Source organism: Clavelina lepadiformis, chromosome 3, assembly GCF_947623445.1.
Source record: "Clavelina lepadiformis chromosome 3, kaClaLepa1.1, whole genome shotgun sequence".
NCBI classification, from domain to species: Eukaryota; Metazoa; Chordata; class Ascidiacea; order Aplousobranchia; family Clavelinidae; genus Clavelina; species Clavelina lepadiformis.
In genome coordinates this window covers 23,074,799-23,095,364 of record NC_135242.1, presented here as the reverse complement: position 1 = coordinate 23,095,364, position 20,566 = coordinate 23,074,799, and the positions used below count along the sequence as shown (strand labels likewise).

The 20,566-nt window shown below is 38.5% G+C and overlaps 2 protein-coding genes across 2 annotated transcripts; one reads left to right on the top strand and one right to left on the bottom strand.

Moving 5' to 3' along the window:
• Positions 1-1,155: 1,155 nt before the first annotated feature.
• On the bottom strand, positions 1,156-19,087 carry LOC143450572 (polycystin family receptor for egg jelly-like). The gene is made up of 27 exons (XM_076951174.1): positions 19,013-19,087; positions 18,828-18,922; positions 13,398-13,557; positions 12,863-13,041; positions 11,181-12,767; positions 10,949-11,089; positions 10,695-10,881; positions 10,366-10,568; positions 10,094-10,282; positions 8,984-9,261; positions 8,785-8,907; positions 8,545-8,697; positions 8,348-8,480; positions 7,690-7,763; positions 7,231-7,621; positions 6,938-7,134; positions 6,660-6,809; positions 6,466-6,594; positions 6,239-6,394; positions 6,043-6,167; positions 5,803-5,976; positions 5,538-5,737; positions 4,132-5,440; positions 3,873-4,067; positions 3,663-3,802; positions 1,780-3,596; positions 1,156-1,670 (listed from the first exon to the last, which is right to left on the bottom strand). The coding sequence occupies exons 2-26, from the start codon at positions 18,886-18,888 to the stop codon at positions 3,433-3,435; spliced, it is 6,798 nt and encodes a 2,265-aa protein (XP_076807289.1). The 5' UTR covers positions 18,889-18,922; positions 19,013-19,087; the 3' UTR covers positions 1,156-1,670; positions 1,780-3,432.
• LOC143448499 (angiopoietin-4-like) lies at positions 13,664-15,185 on the top strand. Its single transcript, XM_076948270.1, has 3 exons — positions 13,664-13,790; positions 14,144-14,425; positions 14,604-15,185. Exons 1-3 carry the CDS (start codon positions 13,664-13,666, stop codon positions 14,708-14,710), a joined length of 516 nt encoding a protein of 171 aa, XP_076804385.1. The 3' UTR covers positions 14,711-15,185.
• Positions 19,088-20,566: the final 1,479 nt, after the last annotated feature.

Below are 20,566 nucleotides of genomic sequence, written 5' to 3'. Positions count from 1 at the left end.
ACTGAAAAAAGTTCTCTTTTTTTATTAAGATTGAATCAAATTGAATTGAATCAAAGCTTACTATCAGTTTGCGGGCCAAAAAATCGGTGCTCGCGGGCCAACTTTGGCCCGCGGGCCTGCAGTTGGACCACGCTGCACTACCCCATCACCTTTGCAATCTTCATCATTTTTGTGTTTGTCACCATTTTGGCGGTCATTTTGCCCAAGATGATTTCTCGTTCAAGTTATCTTCTAATTTTCGGTATTTTCAACTGGTGATGACATTCCTTTTCTTTCGTTATACCTGTGGTTAAACTTATTCACAAATAAAACTCCACAAAGTTTTACAAAAGTGATTGCAGACTAATATATAGTGTTTAGAAGACGGCAAGTTTTTAATTGACTTAAAAGTCTTACAAGGTCAGTGGAATAATACGATCTTTCATATCGTTGGTGGTTTACTTAAACCAACCTAACATCGCGGCTTGGACAAATACTGAGGACAAATATTACGTCATTGAAATTTGAAAACACTGGACGTGAAAGATGTAGGACTTCGATAGCTACATTGGAATGCATGAACGATGACCAATAAGCTTTCGAAGACACTTTACCGGATTCAGCAGTAAGTGCCAGGTGCGAAAGTCTGGTGAAATACGTCAGGCCGACCTGCATAAGACCGGTCCGGAAAGGAAAATGACGCGATCCTTAATTCCCATCTTTGTCGAGTGTCATCCTGCCCGTCGTATTGTCCAACAGTTCATAACGTTTTGTATCTGACGGTTTCGTTTACGCGGTTGGAAAGAAAACGATCTCATAGTCGAGGCCCAAGTGCCATCGCCTATCAGCTTAAAGTTTTTCGAACTCCAAATTTACCGAATTTAGTCGTCGATTGATGTTATCTTTTTTTTCCCAAATAACGTTTTGTGTTCAAATTTAAACCCATGCTCGCATGCACGTTCGTGTGTAGAAAGTGTAACTACAAATGTGGTGAAGCGTGAGTAGAAATTCGGTCCGAATTGTTTTCAAACTTATGCCACAAATCGAACAGAAGAGTCCGGTCTGGCTTACAACTTCAATGTTAATAACATACAGACCAGTAAGTCCAACAACACTTGTATTTTTAGTTGTTTCTATAAACAGATTTGTAATCCACATAAGCATCAGAAGTTAATATTCAATTAGCCATTTTATTTTTCGTCATTGTCGCGGTGGGGACGAAAAAAACAGTGCTAGTTGCAAATAACATGAGTCAATGTACGGGAATAAGCGGCAAAGTCAAGACGGCTTGAAACTTGCAGGAAAAATGGTGTTGTCAACTTGCTGATGACAACTAGCATGGCCACTAAACACAGAAATACAGCAACTAAAAGTTCCACATTTAACATCAGGTTATCCAGATTACAGCAGCCGCGCAGGTGATATGTTCAAGCCACAGATTACTGATCCTTCGTAGGTCCAATGCTGTACATCAGTGGATGGGAAAATAAAACCCACCGTAAAAGAAACCCCATCCCAGGCGGAAGCCTGGTTTCTTGTGGCCATATATTGTGATAATGTTGGGCGTTGGTGTAGACCCGAAATTTGTACAGCACAATTGCACAACCATGATGATCTCTGAATAGATGTGATGAAGTTACTGCTCGCTGTATGATGGAATCTTCTTTGCCAGGTACATCGACAATGATGTACTAGAAACAGATATGATAACGTTGTTACTAATTGTTGTTGAGAGTATTGAATAAAATAAATGGCAGGCTTATAATCCATGCCATATAGGCGACATATAAATATACTTACTTGCATGTAATTGATCCTTTGTTACAAGATGGCTGGAGTGCATTCATGAGTGGGATCCAACATCAGAAGATTGGAATGTTGTCTCCGATTCCACTGCAACCACAGTCTGCTGCTTCCTTCATGTTTTCAACAAAAATACAGAATTCGGGTCTGCGCAGACAGACCGGTTTCACTTGCTGTCCACTTCTTGAAGTAAGGGTGGATAACTTTTCTGAGAATTCAACTGAAAGCCAATTAGTAGGAGTTGATACGTAGTTTAAAATTAAGGGTGTACTTGTTGGATGAACGAAGCTCCAAGAACCAAATCTCAATGCATCGAAATTCAGTTTTTTTTTGGAATTCGTGAAAAAACGGGTTTCCTTCATACTTAAACACATCAATTGAAACACGCAGCCGACATATTTTTCAATTTGACTTCACATCGCAATACCAAGCCTACACGCATCGCCATGGATTAAACCACATCATGCCAATTTGAAATTTTTTGCGAAATTTTAACGTTAATAAATTTGGAGACTTTTTGTAAAGGCGAAAGGGAAGCGCTGTATTGCGTCCAATTTTTTAAATTTCAAACTGTTTTACAGTAGAATAACTATCGAATTTTTGGATCCGAAATAAACTATTCCACTGTAGAATAGTAAAGCATTTTGGTTTGTACACCCCTAAATAAATAGTGAGTAGTCTATATAAGTAAGTTACCATACATGTAACTATATCATTGGCAAGTAATAATAAAATAATTTTGATCAATAATGCTATAGTAAAAGTAGATACGCCATTTGATCGGCGTTTACGTTGATTGCCAGATTCGCCGATTTTCGGTCGTGAAGGAAATTTCCTCAGCTTGTGTATAATATAATGTGCAAGATGATTGAAACGTAAGTCTCTATTTTTAAATACTTTAATTTGTTAAATAAACATGAGAAAAAGTGTACAGCTTGAAATGTTCAATTCAACAGCGTAGGCTACAACTTAAGGTGTACAAATTGTACACTTGTACAGTACATTGTACATTACACATTGTACAGTGTACAACTTAAAATTTGATATGGGCACCAGCAATGGCTACCAGCAGCTTCGCAAGCTGCTTAGAAACAGCATTAACTGATTTAACAAGGAATTCTTGTAGTGTGGAAACATAACTTCTTGTGTTGATTGGATTTTTATGCAAGTTCGTGAACGGCTAAACGTCCACTTCCCTGGGAGATTGGTGGTTTGTCGTGGTCAGCATGATTGCCAGAAGAACTAACTTTGCATCCTGCGAGCTTGGAAGGGCAAATATGAGATGTTATGTTATCCTACCACAAGAAGTTCTTAGGAAATCACTTGATGCGGTTTCCAGCCGGCTTAAGAAGCTGGTGGCGAATGCTGATGTTGTTTAACGCCGATATCGAATTTGAGACAAAATTCCATGCTATACACTTTTTATCATATTTATTACCGAGTACTGGTAAAAATTGTAGTTTTTAAAATAAATTACAAATATTTAAAAATAGGGAGTTACTTTTCAATCACCTTCTGGAATTGGAAACGATACCGTACCGTACCATACCATACTATACCATTTAAATAAACAGTTCTTCATTTAAAAACAGTAAACTACACAGTCTACTGTGAAAAGCATTTTGACTCGGCAACACTTCCAAGTCAGCCTTATGAAGGAACACGTTGTTTGATGAGTCGCATTTCTATATTCTCCTGTGTATTTTTCTTGCGGTTGGTTCTCTCACGAGTTGGAGAACGATAAGTCGGATTGGTCAGTTCTCTCTTCTGTTTTCTCCTTATTGCGCCACGATTAACGTAAGAGCGTGGCCTCACTTCATGAAGATATAAGTCATTAAACACGTTCAAAGCGCTCACTAAATCATAGTTTTGATAAGAACCTGATGGTGGCAAAGGAGGAACCCAATCGCGAAGATCGTGCCTCGGATTGTTTAGTACTGAGAAGTAGGCAATCAAGACAACTTTGAAAGATTCAAGAATTATGACAGTTTGAATGAAAGCACTCACGAACGAAACAAACCTGAAATTTGATCAAGTTTTAGAGATGTGACGTCGTCTTAATTGTTTATTATTTGGAAACAACTGCTCACCAATCTCTGCAGGTTTCTATCCCATACGTCATACCGTACAGGACGCAAATCACAGTCGACGCGATCATAGCAGCAACGATATAAAACCAGGCGACGTATATCGAAAAGTGAACAATAGCTAAAGGATCCAGAGTATTAGGATCAATTTCCAAGATTGTGAATTCTTGTTGCGCTTCAGCAGCAGACAATGGCGGCCTGGATATAAACAGTTTTATTTCATGAACAAACTGACTTCAGGAAAAGCAACCGGGCATTATACCTTGCCGATGGTCTGACTGCTGATGATGTCAATGCTTTTTCTGCCGATGACGTTGTAGCCCCGTTTTTTTCGACGCGAGAAGTCTTTGATTTTGTCTTTTTTGATGACTTCATACCTTTTACCACCGGTGATGTAGTGATCACATTTTTTTCGACGCGCAAAGGCTTTAACTTTTTCTTTTTCGGCGACGTCATACCTTTAACCGCCGATGACGATGTAGCCACATTTTTTCCGACTGGCGAAGGCTTTTTCTTTTTCTGCGACGTCATACCTTTTACCGCCGATGACGATGTAGCCACATTTTTTCCGACTGGCGAAGGCTTTAACTTTTTCTTTTTCTGCGACGTCACACCTTTTACCGCCGATGACGTTGTAGCCCCTTTTTTTTCGACGCGAGAAGCCTTTGATTTTTTCTTATTTGCGGACGTCATACCTTTTACCGCCGATGACGTAGTGATCACATTTTTGTCGACGCGCGTTGCTTTTAACTTTCGGCTTTTCGGCGCCGTCATACCTTTTACCGCCGATGACGTTGTAGCCACATTTTTTTCAACTCGCAAAGCCTTTAATTTCGTTGACGACGTTATACCTTTTACCGCCGTTGACGTTGTTGCCACAAGTTGTTCGTCGCGCGAAGGCTTTGTCTTTTTCTTTTTTGACGACGTCATATCAACCGCCGATGACGTAGTAGTGGCCATATTTTGATTGACGTGCGACGGGATATACTTTGTCATCTTTGGTGACGTCATGTCTCTTACTGGCGGTGACAAAGCGGCCGCATTTCGTTCAACGCGCGACGGGATGTAGTTTATCATTTTTGTTGACATCATACTTTTTGGCGATGTCGTAGTTGTTACATCTCCTTCGACGCGGGACGAATTGATTTTTTTTTTCATCGACAAATCGTTTCGGCGAGTTTTCTCTCGTCTTTTCGTTTCTTTTACAATTTCAAATTTTCCTGGGAATTTTGGCGGTTGTTTGTTGATGATATTTGCGATTTCTCTAGATATCGATGGACGATCGTTATCTTCCGGAATATATTGACCAATTTTATTTTTATTTTGGTCAACTTTTGCGTTTTCTCTTTCTGATCTATTTCTATTGTTTTGTTTGATTGTATTTCCAGTTTTCTGGGCGTCATGGTTTTGCACAAGTGACGTGGCTGGATTTTGCTGCCCTCTGGTGAGTTTTGGGGATTCTAGATTGTTTCCAGAGATTAGATTTTTGTTTCCTTTTCGTCGTTGTGCATGGCGAAACATTAGGCTGATGAAAAAGGGCCCGGGAAAGCAAATCAAAGCGCTTTGAATACCTTTATGACGGAAAAAGAAAATTAATATGACTTAAGCAAACAGAATATTGCAAAAACATGAGCGCCTTGGCTTTTATTGAATTTTGACTGAACTTACCAACGGCAATGTGGGACCACTTGAAGCTGTAGTGCCCAAATGTCAACACATTTCCGTCCAGTGCATGACTGTGGCCATGAAACATCATTGATGTTATCATAACCATAAATATAAAGAGAGAACAAGTGGCAGCTCTTTCGACTCTTGTCATCACGCCATGCTGCCATGGCCTCATACCATAGAGAGAATACCAGACGTGTCTGTAAATAAGAAAATTATGAGATAATAAACCGGGGCAATAGGGTGAAGTTTTTAACAAACGCACCTGTCTTTAAAGTGATTCTCGCATTTTAAGAGAAACAATTTATTGGATTGTTGCAGTTCCTCTAACGTCGCCGGCCGGAATGTATATTCCGTGACGTCGCTGAACCTGGTACCGCACAGAAAGAACCAACATTCGTTGGTTTCCAGATCCCGTACAACCATCCGTACGAGGTACCTGACGTATGCCTTGCAATAAGTATCTACATCATACAACCGCTGTTAACTTGTCACTAATTCATACCACTTAGGACTGCTCCCTCCGTCATTGCGCCACATTCTTACTGCTTTGATGTCGCCCAAGCTGTTTGGTGTAGTAATAAGGAAGGATTGCACGCTTCCCACGGATAATACGTTGTCGTTTTCTCGCTAAACAAACAATCAATCATTATGACGTCGGAACCAACTATCATACATCATGGCAGACGTCATCATTTTACTTGTATGACGTGAGCATTGCTTCTTTGTCTTTTGCCCAATAGTCTCATGCTGACAGTGGCGGTGGTACCGGCATTTGGACGACTACCGGTATAAATTGTAACATAATACCGGTATTGGTCGTTTGGCGAGTTGTCCGCAACTTCAATGAAGAGTCCCTTCAATATTTTTATGATTACAAGTTATTAAATTATTTTAAGAAGTTGACAATAGTTTGATAACTTTGTACTTTTTTCTGTGCATCTTTGTCTTTATTTCTAGCCCATATAAGGAGAAGAGCGTAGATGACGTAAAAGACAAGTAAAACGCTGATGATCACTGGATTTTGCTGGAATTGCTCCCAAAGATTCCAGGAAAGCTAAAACCGATTTAATAAATATCAATTAGAAGTATTCACTTCTAATACGTCACAAATAATTTTACTTGGTCATAATTGATCTTGTTGGGAAACACAAGAAGATGGGAAGCGTATATAATCTGAGGAATCTCTTCCTCTCCGCTCCTCTTAACCCTGTTTGGTGTGACCTGGTCTACGTCACATTCACAATTAAATATCCCAGCGTTTTGATGGACCTGATGATAATAAGATACTTCGCTCATAGTGTTTTAAATGAACAAAAGCTATGATTTAAGTCAAGAATTCGCTTAAACTCTGCCACAAAACTCTCTAACAATACAACCATCGACATCAAATATCTCACCTTGCAAGAGCTCTCGCCCCAGTCGCGCATTCGATCTTCCCAGTGCAAACAGTTCAGTATGAATGACGTCAATGTCACGTTAATCAAACTTCCAATTCGATAAAAACCCGCACCGAGATCAACAAACACTGTCAAGTTCAATTCGACTTGTCTATGCGGAAGCGACCTCTCAGAAATCGACCAAGTGTATAAAAGTTCTGAGAAAATAACTCAATATTATATTAAAAATTTTTAAAGAATGTGCTGACATTTGCCGGCATAAAACCTGCGACTCTTATTTTCTGTAAACGAACCCTTTTCGTGAAACTCTTTCTTTAATTTGAAAGAGCCTTGGTCGGTAGTTTGCAGACTCATTGTACAGTTTCTGATTTTCTGATCCATGTTTTCGACATGAATTGTAAGAAAGAGATCGTTTCCATCTCGTTTGTAGAGCATCCAATCAAACAAAGCCCAACCTGCGGCTTTGCTGTGACAACCAGCCACGTCGCATTCACTCTCAACCCTCATTGTTATGTTTGCTTTACCAGGCTGTGCTGGCAAGGAGAAGCCAATTGTTTGATTTTTGGCCTCATTGCGATTGATCGGGATCTCGTTTTGCCATCCCGTTGTCATGGAGACGGACGTGACTTGATCGACTTTGTGGGTCCTCGTGTTAAAGTTGATGGACGAATCGTAGGTGAAGACCTAGAAATCATGAAATCGTCTCATTATCACGCTTAATCGCGCAAAATAAAGAAAATTAGAATTTGTACTTCGACATTGATGACTTCATTGTTCAGTGTCTGTATGTTTGGAAGTCGAAATGAAGAGCTACCATTGAGTGGATCTAAGAAACATTTCGTCATAAATCTCCGTTTGCGTCGAATTAAAGCACTAGTTGGCGTCAAAGAGCTAGAAATATTGTATAGCACGCCCTATACTGAGCAAGATATACGACAAATCATGATATCAAACTGGTCAACCATTGCCAAGTCCATAATTTTCGACATGAAAGTTATTACACACTGAAAACATACGCAGTACATTTTGACAAACATGACAAATGAGAAAATTCAACGCTTCTAGATTGTTAATTTGTTTTAAAAAGCCTAATAATTTATTGCTTAGGATCATCGTAACACTTTATTTCGATGTGGCAAATTATTGTATTAGCAACTGCGTATACATGTTTTGTTTTAACCCTATGACTATGAGTCGGCGTTTAAACAAAGAAAATTAGCCACAAAGTTACACTTACGCAAATATAGGGTATTAAATTTCGACGTTGCCAGATAAAACTAGACGTAACCAGCGACTTTAGAAAAAAGTTGAACGAAATATTCGGTGAGATCATGAAACAAAACTCGTCGGGGGTTGCACTTGAGTTCAAAGTGAATGGCAAGATCGACATGTCTGCAAATTTGCACTTACTGATGACGTCGTTGTTTAACTTGAGGAATTTTCCTTTGACTGATTTTGTTCCAAACGTCATCGTATCTTCACCTGGTATCAATGACACCATAAGCAGCTTGCCCAGCCGTGTCATTCGCGAACTTTCTTTGATCTTTGATAATAATTGTCATATAAGAATCGATTTGTTACGTCATTAAAATTATGCACGTTGTTACCTTGAAACTGATATCGTCAGAAAATTGCATCAAATGTGACGTAACGAAAATGCATGAAGCGGCAATAGATCTTATGACATCATCATCGTCATCGCTAGTGCTGGGATTACGAACGGTGTGCTCTATTCGGTCCATAATTTTCGCAATTAGGCGCTGGAAATACAAAATAACAAAGAAGTTATCTTATTTTAAAATAATTTTAGTAATTTCACGCATTAAATTTTTTATTCAAGATCTTACCACGTGATAATCATTTATGACGCCGAAACCGTCTACCAGATGACGTACGACGTCAGCAAGTTGCTTAACTGACATCAAGGTTGTTATCGGATATTTCGCAACTCGTTCGTACACTTTACTTATCTGTTAAGTGAAAAAAACAAAATTTTTCAAGTTCTCGGCGGACTGACAAAAACTCATTATTACGTCATAAGCCAACCTGGAACCGCTCGAGAATATTCGCTGAAGACATCGGCAGCATAAGCTGCGCCGTCTGCTGCAAGTTTTGACTCGAAATTGCATTAAACAAATCGCTTATGACATCAGTGTTGTCGTGATGATTTTTGGTCAATAACACAGATAAGTTCTTTACTGTGCAAGCTTGACCAGGACCACATATCTCAACCCAAATCATGACGTCAGAAAAACTGCTCTTTGACGGAAATGTGACGTCATTGAGATTCGGATCGCAGCCGTGTTGCAAAAGATTATTCTGGTCTGAAAATATTTCCATATTAGATTTTAATTTATTCAAAATACCACTTCTACAAACACCACATGGCTTGCTACAATCATTGTACCAAGCGAAGGAAACTTATTTTCTCTACTCCAGTCGATATACACGGCGGGGACTTTCAAAGTGTTTACGTTAAATCCACAGTTCGTTGTAACTGTTAAAGCATTTTAAGTAAGAAGATGATCAATGTACAGCACAAGGCTACAATCAAATTTGCACCACGGCAAAAACCACATGGCTAGAATCGATGTAAGAATTCATCATTCACTCATTGCGTGAATTATAAATTGAACACAGGACGGCAGGAAAGCCTGCTGGCTAGACTTCGTAATTTTATTGCCGACTCCCTCTCATAGACTTCCGTTGCCTAGGATGGCTTTCCACCCAGCTCTCCACGACATGGGAGTGGTAAACTTGCGGTTTGTAATATGTGTGAGTATACCGGGAAGAAACAAACCGCCGACCGCGTCATACTTGACTGCGCTCCATCTACTGAGCTGATGCAACGACGCCACAGCAGTGCTGCGTGGTCTATATTTTGTCTCAGAGGGCACGTGGACTACGATTTTGTGGCTCCAGCTTACAGTAAAGCCTTTTGATTTTAGGCAATTTTCAAATACAAAAATGTAACTTTAATGCATTTATTCGTTTTCAATTAATTTATTTGTTGGTTATTGGCACACTTGGGACGCTGTAGATTTAACTTTAAGTTACCATTTTAAATGGTTTCACTATAACTTGCTTTAGATTCATAATAATGTCATAAAGCTTTATTCCTGTCACTTCGTAACACACTACAACATCAAGTTTTACCTTTCTCTACGGCAAAGAACTTGTACTTCAAAGGCACTCGACCTTGTGCGTAGCCATGACAGCTCACGTTAAATTTTGTGACGTAAGCAATTCCACTTCTGGGGTGAACCTTGCAAATGCCCCCACTAGGTGGTATTAGTGGAGCAAGGATCAAGGTCGCCGACGCCTTGTCACCGTCAATGTTGTAACCTGCATGTCAAGTTCAAAGTTTAATTTGATGTTGGTCAACCATAGATTTACTGATCAAGTCAATCTTATATAAGGGGATTCACCTGTTCCTGTGACGTTTGATGACGTCTTAACTTTGTCGAGTATTGATTTGTTAAGTTTGCAGAATCGTTGATTCTTACACAAACTCATTTGTTGTCCTGATTTCAGCGACAACATCCAAGTATGACGTATGCAATCGTCACATTCAAGTTGAAGTATGATTGGTTTGAGGGAAGAAAACAGCTTTTCGCAGTTAGACCAACACCTAAAATCCAAAGGAAAAATTTTTAAAGAAATTTTACGTTATTTGTTTTAAATTTATAATCTACAATTTTCAAAATATAGATTTAAATTTATAAAATTAGCAAGCGAAAAATTATTCCAAACTCGCCTTAAAATAACAACCGGGGCAGGTTTGGATTTAATAATAATTTTTTGATCAGCGAACGTTGCGTCGTAATGCGCGCCGGATATGATCAGCCTGACGTAATACTGTTCGCTTGGTATCAGTTTGTTCCTGGAAATTTCCAAGGTGTCATTGCCAGAAACCCAAAGAGTTTTCCAATTAAAGCAGGAACCTTGGACGTAAATCACACAAATTAAATATTGATCAATAAACTGGGAATTGAGAAAATCTTTTCAAACCTTTTCTTTGTATTTTTCCAATCTCCTTTGTCATTGGTAAATCTTCTTGTGTGACGGCACAAAACCAGTCACGTTTGATATTTCCCTCGTGTTTGATAAAGTCAATTGAAGATTCAAATTTCAAAACTGTTGTATTTAGTCCTGGATAAAGAGATTAAGAATTTCTAGATAATATTTCTTTTATTGGGAAACCGCAAACCTTAAACATAGAAATCTGATATTTTGTACTCACCAGCCTCCACCACATTTCCTCCCTTAATTAGAAAATTTAATTTCCTTTTGGGAATTTCCACCAATGTGAAGTCATCGCCCTTTGCTAATGACATATGGTAATCGTCAGAGGTTATGTTGGCGTAAACCTTTATGACGTACAAACCAGGTAACAAAGCATCGGCTTTAATCAAAAGTTCAGGTTCAACCGAGCTCGTGTTAAGTTGAACTTCATCGCCAGTTTTTGGGATTTCTACTTTTGACGTCACTCGATACGCTCTCCATTTGTAATCAACGGAGAATAGCTCTCTAACGCATATGAAGTTAAGGTCCACGCTTAAGACCAACTCTTCAACCACTTTCAAAGGTTCGTCCAGTCCACCGCCAACTTTCCCGTCGCGAATTCTCACGCTCTCCAAGCATGACGTCTGCAAAGCTTTCGGGACATTTCCCACGAAACGAAACGATTGTTTGTCATTTCTGATCAGAACTGTGACCTGCCGAGCTTCGTCGAAAATGCTTTCGTCTTTGATTAACTTGTAAGGTTTTGCGTCGAAAGGTAGATTTGGCAAACCTTCATGCTCATATTCCGACTTTGAAATCGTTAAAGTCGAATTCTTCGCCGCATTTTCACCGATGGTTACATTCATTTCGTATTTTCCGAGGTCACCTCTTATGAATACAAAAACCTCTCTACGGGTTTCGAAATTAAATCCACGTGACGTAATATATACGTCAAAAATCTGTGGTAGCGCTTCAAAAGTTGTGTTTGACGTCATCAAAGATATTTTGTTTCTAGCGGTTGCTTCAACTTTGTACATTCCTGCTCTAGATAACGTTGCCTCTACCACCATTAGGTGGCAATCACGTGGGCAGAATGTAGAAGTTTTGTAAACTGTCAACCTGGTTTGAGTCGATTTGATGTCGATTGAAAGATTTACTGGAGCTCCCTGATTAACTGTCGCGCTTATGATGAAAGAATTCGGTTGTAGACCGACATATTGTTTCGTCATCACTTTAAGATATTTGATTTCTTCGTTGAAGGTAACTGGTGTAACAAACGACACGGATGAAACATGATTTTGCAACAAAAGTGTGACGTAATGTATTCCCGGTCCAACCAATCTTTGCATCGTTGTGTTCACTTCGAATTTGACAGTTTCGTTCAATAAAATTTTCTTCTTATCAAACGTGTGTGCCGTCTGAAGCTCGGTTATTATGACGTCATTCACCATAAGAGCATAGGAGATAGGAAAGTAATATTTGTGATGGAAGACGAGTTCAGTTGAGGCTGGATTTGTGTGGAAGTTGCTTTGTTGTTGGGATACTTGCAATTTTGAAACTGATAAAGCGTCTTCCACGTAAAGAACGATGATTTCAGTTTTAAAAAATTCAACACCGACATCACATTTAGCGTAAATCGAATACTTTCCCGGATATTTAAACGACCTCTCTGTTGTGAGGGTCTTAGTTGAGAGGTCAGTTTTGTTCATTTGGTTGTAAAAAACTTTGCAGTCGAGTTTTAAACCACTTGCTCCTGTCAGTGTGGCAACAAATTGAACTTTCTGTCCGGTTTGAACGTGAGTGTTGGTGGTCGTTAATTTAAAATCTTTATGTAACAAAAGTTAGATTATTATAGGGTTACTGATACAATCAATGTAGTATGTAGTATTCTATTCCTGCACTTTGCAAACAACTACTTACCAATACGATTATAAACGAAGGAAATATTTGCCTGGCTGCAAATTTGTGTTAATCTTTCCAAAGTAATTACAACATTTTTTTTAAACAGAATGTTTGGAAAGTCATAGGGTTTGTTATTTTTGCAAATTGAAATCATTTGTCCATTTGCTTGGGGTAGCTTCAGTTTTGCTTTTACACAACTGTATGATATAAATATATGTAATATAATTAAAAACGTTTATTAACTTATCAATCAGTTGTCAGTTTATTACTCAAAGCAAAGCGACTCATAAAAAGCTGAAAACTTTTCTCAAAAATTATAAAGCTTGTAAATTTTGTACATAATCATAATAACGTTGGTAACTTTTTCCTAGCATGCGATAAATTCTACATCAAATTCACACAAAATGATTTTACTTGCAGATTTTGAAGGCAGTTTTTGAAAAAAATTAAAGTTTTCATTTTATTAACGAATTTTTGGAAGCTTTTTGCGAGTACTGTATATATAGAAAGATATATAGATATACATTATTTAAGTTTTTTAGTTAGCCTTCACCTGAACAAAATTTCGTCAAACTGCAAATAAGCAACTTCCCTTCCTTTCAGTGGAATTTCCCACGTCGTGGAACCAGGCAGCATGACGTCATTTACACACTCCTTTGTGGGTGGAAAATCAATCCACCCATTCGCATTCCGCAAGATAACTATGTTGCACTCTGGAACGTACAATTTCAATTGCAGATATTTGTAGCTTTGAATTTCAGGAAAATAGTATTATCAACCATGTTGTATCATAATCGAAGCTTCATCAAAATATGTTTAATGGATTTGTTCTTTTTATTGTTGACATTTTATTGGGAAAATTGTGAAGCCGCAACTGACCAAGCCAGTAGATTATTGCACCGAGTTCTTAAAGTTAGCGGAAGTTTAAGAAGGGAAGATCTAGCAGGTTGGATCTTACATAATCTCCACAATTGCAACTACAGACAACAGATGTACGCAAACTCCATCGACTTTGCAGAAACCGTAAAAAGATTTGAAAATAGGTTTTCAAAAGGTGACAGAACAAATTGCAATTACTTTGTGAGGACTTGTAACGAGATTCATATTAATTTGAATACTGTAGCATTATTTCAGTTATCTAGTAATTTATTACAATTATTTTGTTTGATTTTTTTAATAATAGTTTTAATATTGTTTCTATTCGATAATTTTTTTGCAAAATGTTATCGACATTTTCTTACACCATTGCATTCAGAATGCAAAATACAAAATGTTACTGATATTTTCTTGTTCAATTAGATTCAGAATGTACAAACATCTACGCAAGTGGTTCAACATCAAGTGGTATCTACCCGATATGGCTCAAGGAACGATTCCAGTTCACCTACGTCTACTGTGATATGGAGCTCGTTTCAACTAAGAAGGGCTGGACAACAATACAAAGAAGAATGAACGGGGAGGTCAACTTTAATAGGGGTTGGGACGATTACGTCAGAGGGTTTGGCAATCCTCGGGGTGAATGTTGGCTCGGCTTGGAAAACATTTATCGTTTGTTGAGACAGACAGCGAAAGCTATAGAAGGTGAAGAGACGTCAATAACAACACCCGACCTTGGCGTTGGCCTTGAAGATTGGGATGGTTTTAATACATTTCTTCAATATAGAATAAAATGGTTCGGGGAAGCACAAACAAACTACTACTTACATGTGTACTTTCTGAATGGCTCTGAATGTTTCAGAGGCTCTCCAATATATTTCAGTGAATTCAGCACACCAGACTCTGACAATGATGAAGAGGAACAAAGTCATTGTGCCAGAGAAAACAAGTCAGGCTGGTGGTTCTATGGTTGTGGCGGTTCGAACCTAAACGCACCGTATCCTAAAAGCAAGCACCCTTTGAACCTGGACGACTTATTTTATGAAGGCATGTTTTGTCTGAATGATAAAGAAAGCGCTTTACGTTATGTTTCTATGAATTTATATCATACTAAAACATAATCTTGTTTACTTTTTCTATAATTTCCCAAGTCCTTAAGCATAAGTGTTTGTTAGTTTGGCAAAATACTGCTGCTTTATGCTCGCCATGCAGCTGCTGTGTTTTTGCTGCTTTTTTCCAAGCAAAGAATATTTGTGTTGTTGCGTCAAAGAATATACGCAACGAGTAGGATACAAAATCAGCTAACTTGCAAGAACACAGTTGACAGTAAAAATATTTTATTTTAGTTCACGTTTATGTGCTGCTATACGTTATTGACAGTTTTTGAACACTGGAGTGATTAAAAAGTGGAAAACTGGAGCTTGATTAGAAATTGTTTGTATTTTTTCGACTAACTGAAACCTTTAAAAATAACAACACATTGGAGATATAGTGACGAGAAATGCTTGGCCACAGTTGTTACATGGTGAAATATATTTGTGCTATCAGGTTCGCACCCGGATATTTCTTGTCAAAATCTTATCTTCTGTTACTTTTCATTCATACCATATAAATAGAAGCTGCTGTTTTTTTTTGTATTTTCTTATCTAATACAAAGCTAAAGTAAGTGACGACGAACCGTAAAGACTTAGTTGCCGACAGTGAGCCAATTCGAGCTTTCAAGGGGATAGATGACCTCAAAACACGTGACACTTCAACAAAAAGTCAACGTAGTTTAGCACTGAATCAACATATGGCGAAATTAAGATAACATGTGGCAGCTGGTAACAATTGTCAAAAAACTTATACTGTACACTCTTGACTTTTGTACGCCCCAGGGGACATTGATAAGACAATTTTTTGGATCAGGGTTGGGTGCTTGGGCTGCTACTTTTCGTACACCAGCTACAGCCTTAATCTATTCCATCGGTAAGTTGCCTAGAGCGCATCTGTCTGCTGTTGAAGCACTTTCATCCGCAAAATTGATGCTGGCATCCGGTTTTGCCGAAAACGCTGGTTCAAAACAGCGTTTTCGACACCTTGACCGGATATCTGCATTCCACACCATTGGACAATCTTCCCATTCTCATGGACATTCAATCTTCTCAGTTTTGCGCGATAGATCCACTCATTTTGTCGATCATCAGGCAACGGAGCCACTCCATCTGTTCCACCCGAAGGTTTTCGCCCGCACTTGATCTGTTAGAGTTAGAATAAGCCGAAAACTCACAGTGCGGCTCGCTGGGCGCAACGTAAATGGAATGCGATGTAGAAGCCTCATCACCGACGCCCACTCCTACAGCGCATCAGACTTTCGCTGCCTAGGATAGTCTGGGTTCGGCTTAACGAATGTGAACAGGCGTCAGGTTTTTCCGCTCAAGTCTGTACAAATAGGGTGTGAAAAACTCTGAGGCTGTGAGCGTGGAAGAGCAAATCGTAGACCTTGTTATACACAACTGCCCTATCTACCGTGCTCCATGCGGAATATATACGAGGCTATACAGGTTTTAGATTACATTGCTGTTCAATGGCTGCTCGAATCATGCCCGAGTAGCTAGTGCGGTGGCCACGTGAGATATATTTTTTGGTGCTTGGGTTAGAGTGCTGCAGAATAAACTAGAAGAATCTTGGTATAAACCTGGTCTGTTTCTCAAGTCAGGTGACATGGTGAAAGCGAAAGTCGATGTCGATACCGTGAAAACTTTTCAAGCACAAATCTGTTCCGTAGTTGGTTGTCAAGATCGAATGTAAATGCCGCGAATGCCTTAACGATGTCATAATCATCTACGTTTACGAACACCGATTTCGTGTCAATCCGGTGGCAAAGATTGGCTGACGGAAGACCACACAAAGCTCCCACGCGCAAACATGGCAATATCACGTTTTAAACTCAGTGCAGACCAACTGTAGAAAGGAGTTGGAAAAAGGTAGCTTGTTTGCCGACGTGCAGCTAGTATTTTGGAGAAGGGATGATGAAGGCTCGATGTTTGTAGGAAAATGTTTAATGACAGTGAGTTTGCTGGAAGTCATGCCCCAGACCTACTTCAGCTGTGGTTGAGCGAAAGTAATCACTGTTTCGTCCAATTTACTACTTTCCTTGTCACTTGTGCTGAATGTCTCGGGTAGGGGCTCTTGTTGTCAATTTGAATGTCCTTGGTATAAAGACATATTGCCCGGCAATCAGCATAAGGAGCTATCTAAGCTTAATTTCTTACGGTTTATTTTTTATTTTTAACTATTTTTGCGTTAATTTTCTGTTATTGTGATGAAAACCTCAGTAGGCTTACATGACTCAAGTTTATATTGATTAGAGCAATCTATGATACAACAACGGCAAAATTTGACTAAAGTACACATTTTAGAATTAGATACAAGGTATAGTGACTATTTGCTGAGTAGTATGTTTCTCATAGTATGCCATTTTATGTATACTAACCAGTCATTACTACATACAATACATACTATAACTAGAGTTTATTGTACCACAATACACTATAAACATACTCGACAAATGCAAGCATAAGTTGTATGTATCATTGGCCTAAAAGATGAAAAAGCAAAAACGTTAAGTGCGCCGCTTGTCGCTACAACGAAGAAAGACAAGAAAAGTTATTTGACGATTTTGTCGACTTTTATAAATAGTCCCAAATCTGCCAATTCCTCGCGAAGTATAAGTCAACCTGTTTGTCTTTATTTAAAAGATATTCGTTTTTTTTAATAAAAGTTGAACCAAATCAGGGCAGAATCATCACTTCAGCTTGAACTAAGCAATCGATAGACTCTTGCAGGATTCCGTGTGCAAAGGTAATAAGTACAAATTACACACATTCCGTGTGCAAAGATGAAGAATCATCGCCGGGTTTAAGTCGTGCAAAGACTTTCTTAAGTTCGAGGATAAAGATTGTCATAATACCAGCGTGACCACCTCTGCGGCTTTAGATACTTTTCTGACTTTAATGAAAGCAAAGTACGTATTTAAAAAGGCAGATGAGTAATTTCTACAACACAAGATAAAGTTGTATCAAGTCATCCTATGCCAGGTCATGCTATGGGCTGGAAACCGCTGAGAGCCAAGAGTTTTTAGTTGGCCTACGGTATCCTATTTCATTAATTTAGTTCAGAGTGACCGGCGGTCCAACTTGTCTTACAGCAGGCGGCAAAGCAAAGTTAACCTGCATAAGCGCCAGCCAAACTATATATTACACGTGATGCTGACGCAGAAGAATGACAGTAGCTTATAATACTGTGGAATAAAAAGTGTAATTTACTAAAGCTGTTTATATCTATCTATCTTTTGCTGTACGACTCCAAAGAGTATAATCTGGTTTCACAAAGCATTAACAACTGCCGACGATTATTGTGGTTTGTGAAACCTGTACTTGTAATATTAAACCGCTTTCCTGCTCATGGAAGCCAACTTTAGGCAGCCGCCACACAAGTGCAGAACCATTAATGTTTATAAATCATATTAAATAGGGCACACATATAGGCTATATGATGTAGCTAACATAAATTAGCATTAAGTAAGGTACAAAGCATTCGCTCTCTACAATGACGAATCTAGCCAGCTATTAAATATTATTTCAGCTTCAAATGCATTTTTGTGAAGTTTTGGTTTGATAAACGCTTGCAAATGTTTTGCTAATATGAAGCAATAATAGTCAATTGTGAATAGTAATTATCCTAATCCAAGTAATTTCAACGTCACAATCTTTCAATTGGCAGCAAACATTGCCTCTGTGTCAACTAACAATTGATGAATTCAAGTGTCAATTTCCGGCTTTATTCGTAATTCATAATTACGTTATTTTATGTAACTTGCATACGGTACCGTACCAGAAAGTAAAATAACATTTTAAAGACAGACATCATTCACACTAAGTTGTTATAAAAGCGTTTATATCGTTACGTCAAGTGTTAATTCAGATCATGCAGATTTTTGCGGCCAAAACAAAATGGCTTGGCATGCCAAAAGTGGCAAGCGAGCCCGCAGTTGGACAACGCTGCTTTAGTTAACCAAGTCTTATTTTCTTATCTTACAACACAAACTGATATGTACAAAGCATACCTGCGCATCCAACCATGAATGAAACAGCCAAGCAAAGTTGAAAAAATCTGATGGTCGGCATTTTCTCTTGCTGAGAAGTTCGTTTTTGTTTGAACCTACCGGCATTTAAATAAAACAATTCAGCTCTAATCTCGAGTTACGAGACGCAAGATATCAGCTAAATAGGCTTACTAACAAATCATTACCTGGTAATTGTGTAACGTCACCTTATAGCAACAAATACTTCTTCAATGAACACCTTGTTAGATTCTCAATACAGCTGTGAAGTTTGCAAACTGAATATGCAAATTACTTATCTCAGAAACCTTAAGGTCATATTTACGGCGGAGCAAAGTGATTATAAAATTCATTGTGACGTCACAATAGTTTTTGTATTACATAATAATTGCGCAACAAAGAGGTTAAAACTCAAGATATTTGTGTGTGGGCCTGTTGTGTCAATTCATGTAATTATAATTTGTATAACTTAAGGTAAATGCAAAGTTATTTTATCACACAAGCACCAGCAGTCTAGTAGGTTACCAAAGTTTACGGTTGATTTTTGTCTGACATAATGATTTTCCTTCTATTTTAAAGCTGAACTGACGTCTTTTTCACCCAATTTCCGAAAAAATGATAAAAATATGTTGATTCCGAAAATATAAAAGAAATTCCTTTATTTTTTCGTAAAGGAGTTATTGGCAAAGCCGTTTTCAAAAAAACTGAGCGATGAGCGGATAAGACGTCACCAAGGTCGTTCGTTTTCGAGCATCGTTCAAACTCATATCAGATCAATGAAAGCAATTTAAGACAGGTCACATTATAATTTATAGTGAGTTAGGAGCCCAAGCAGAAAAATATCGAAGATCACTATAGACCTCATTAAGAGCACCCTAATACACCATTAATAGCAACTTACAGTGGAAACCGCGTCATACACTAACGCAGGGGTGGGCAACTTTTTTGGTCGGCGGGCCTGATATGAGAAAATAAACTACTTGGCGGGCCGGATTCCTGAATCGATACATTAATCGTGTATTTATCCACCTACGCAAGGAATAAATCGTATTTAATGTAAACTTTAAGTTTTAAGCATAGAGACCGAAAACAGTATTTAATGAATTTATTACCGATTAATGTACTTCAATAGCTGCTGAAGTCAAAACTGAACTGCTAAACTGAACTGCGGAACTGTCGGCGGGCCGCTCAAAATCCCGTCGCGGGCCGTATGTTGCCCACCCCTGCACTAACGGATCTTTGCCGTGAAATATAATCACAGATCTTTTTTATGACAATTTGTATAAAGACCCAGGTATTTTTGTCGAAACTCTCCGTTTAATATGAGCTAACGTTGGGCATTACATCGTCAATTTTCCTTTCGCATTTCTACTAAGCACGAGGTTTTGTTACTTATTAGTTATTAGGCTAGTTACACTCGTTGGTTAATTTCAGTTATCTTATATTTTCTATTGAATTTTTATATATGTTTGTTGTTTTGTGGTTGATTTTGTTGTCACACGCTTTGATTTTATCTATTTTTGTGTGATTGTGTGTTGTGCAAACTTTGCATTCCTGCAGCACGTGCTTTGGTAGGTTTAGTTGTTTTGCTGTCAGCCTCATTGTGCACTCACTGATTGAAGTAGAAACTTCTCACCGCCTTGTCTACGTCACTAATTTTATTGTGCATGTTTCCTTTCCCTGAAATTTGTGAAACAGTTCAGTTCAATTTGGAAGGATTGGTAAAGCAACAGCATTTCTTG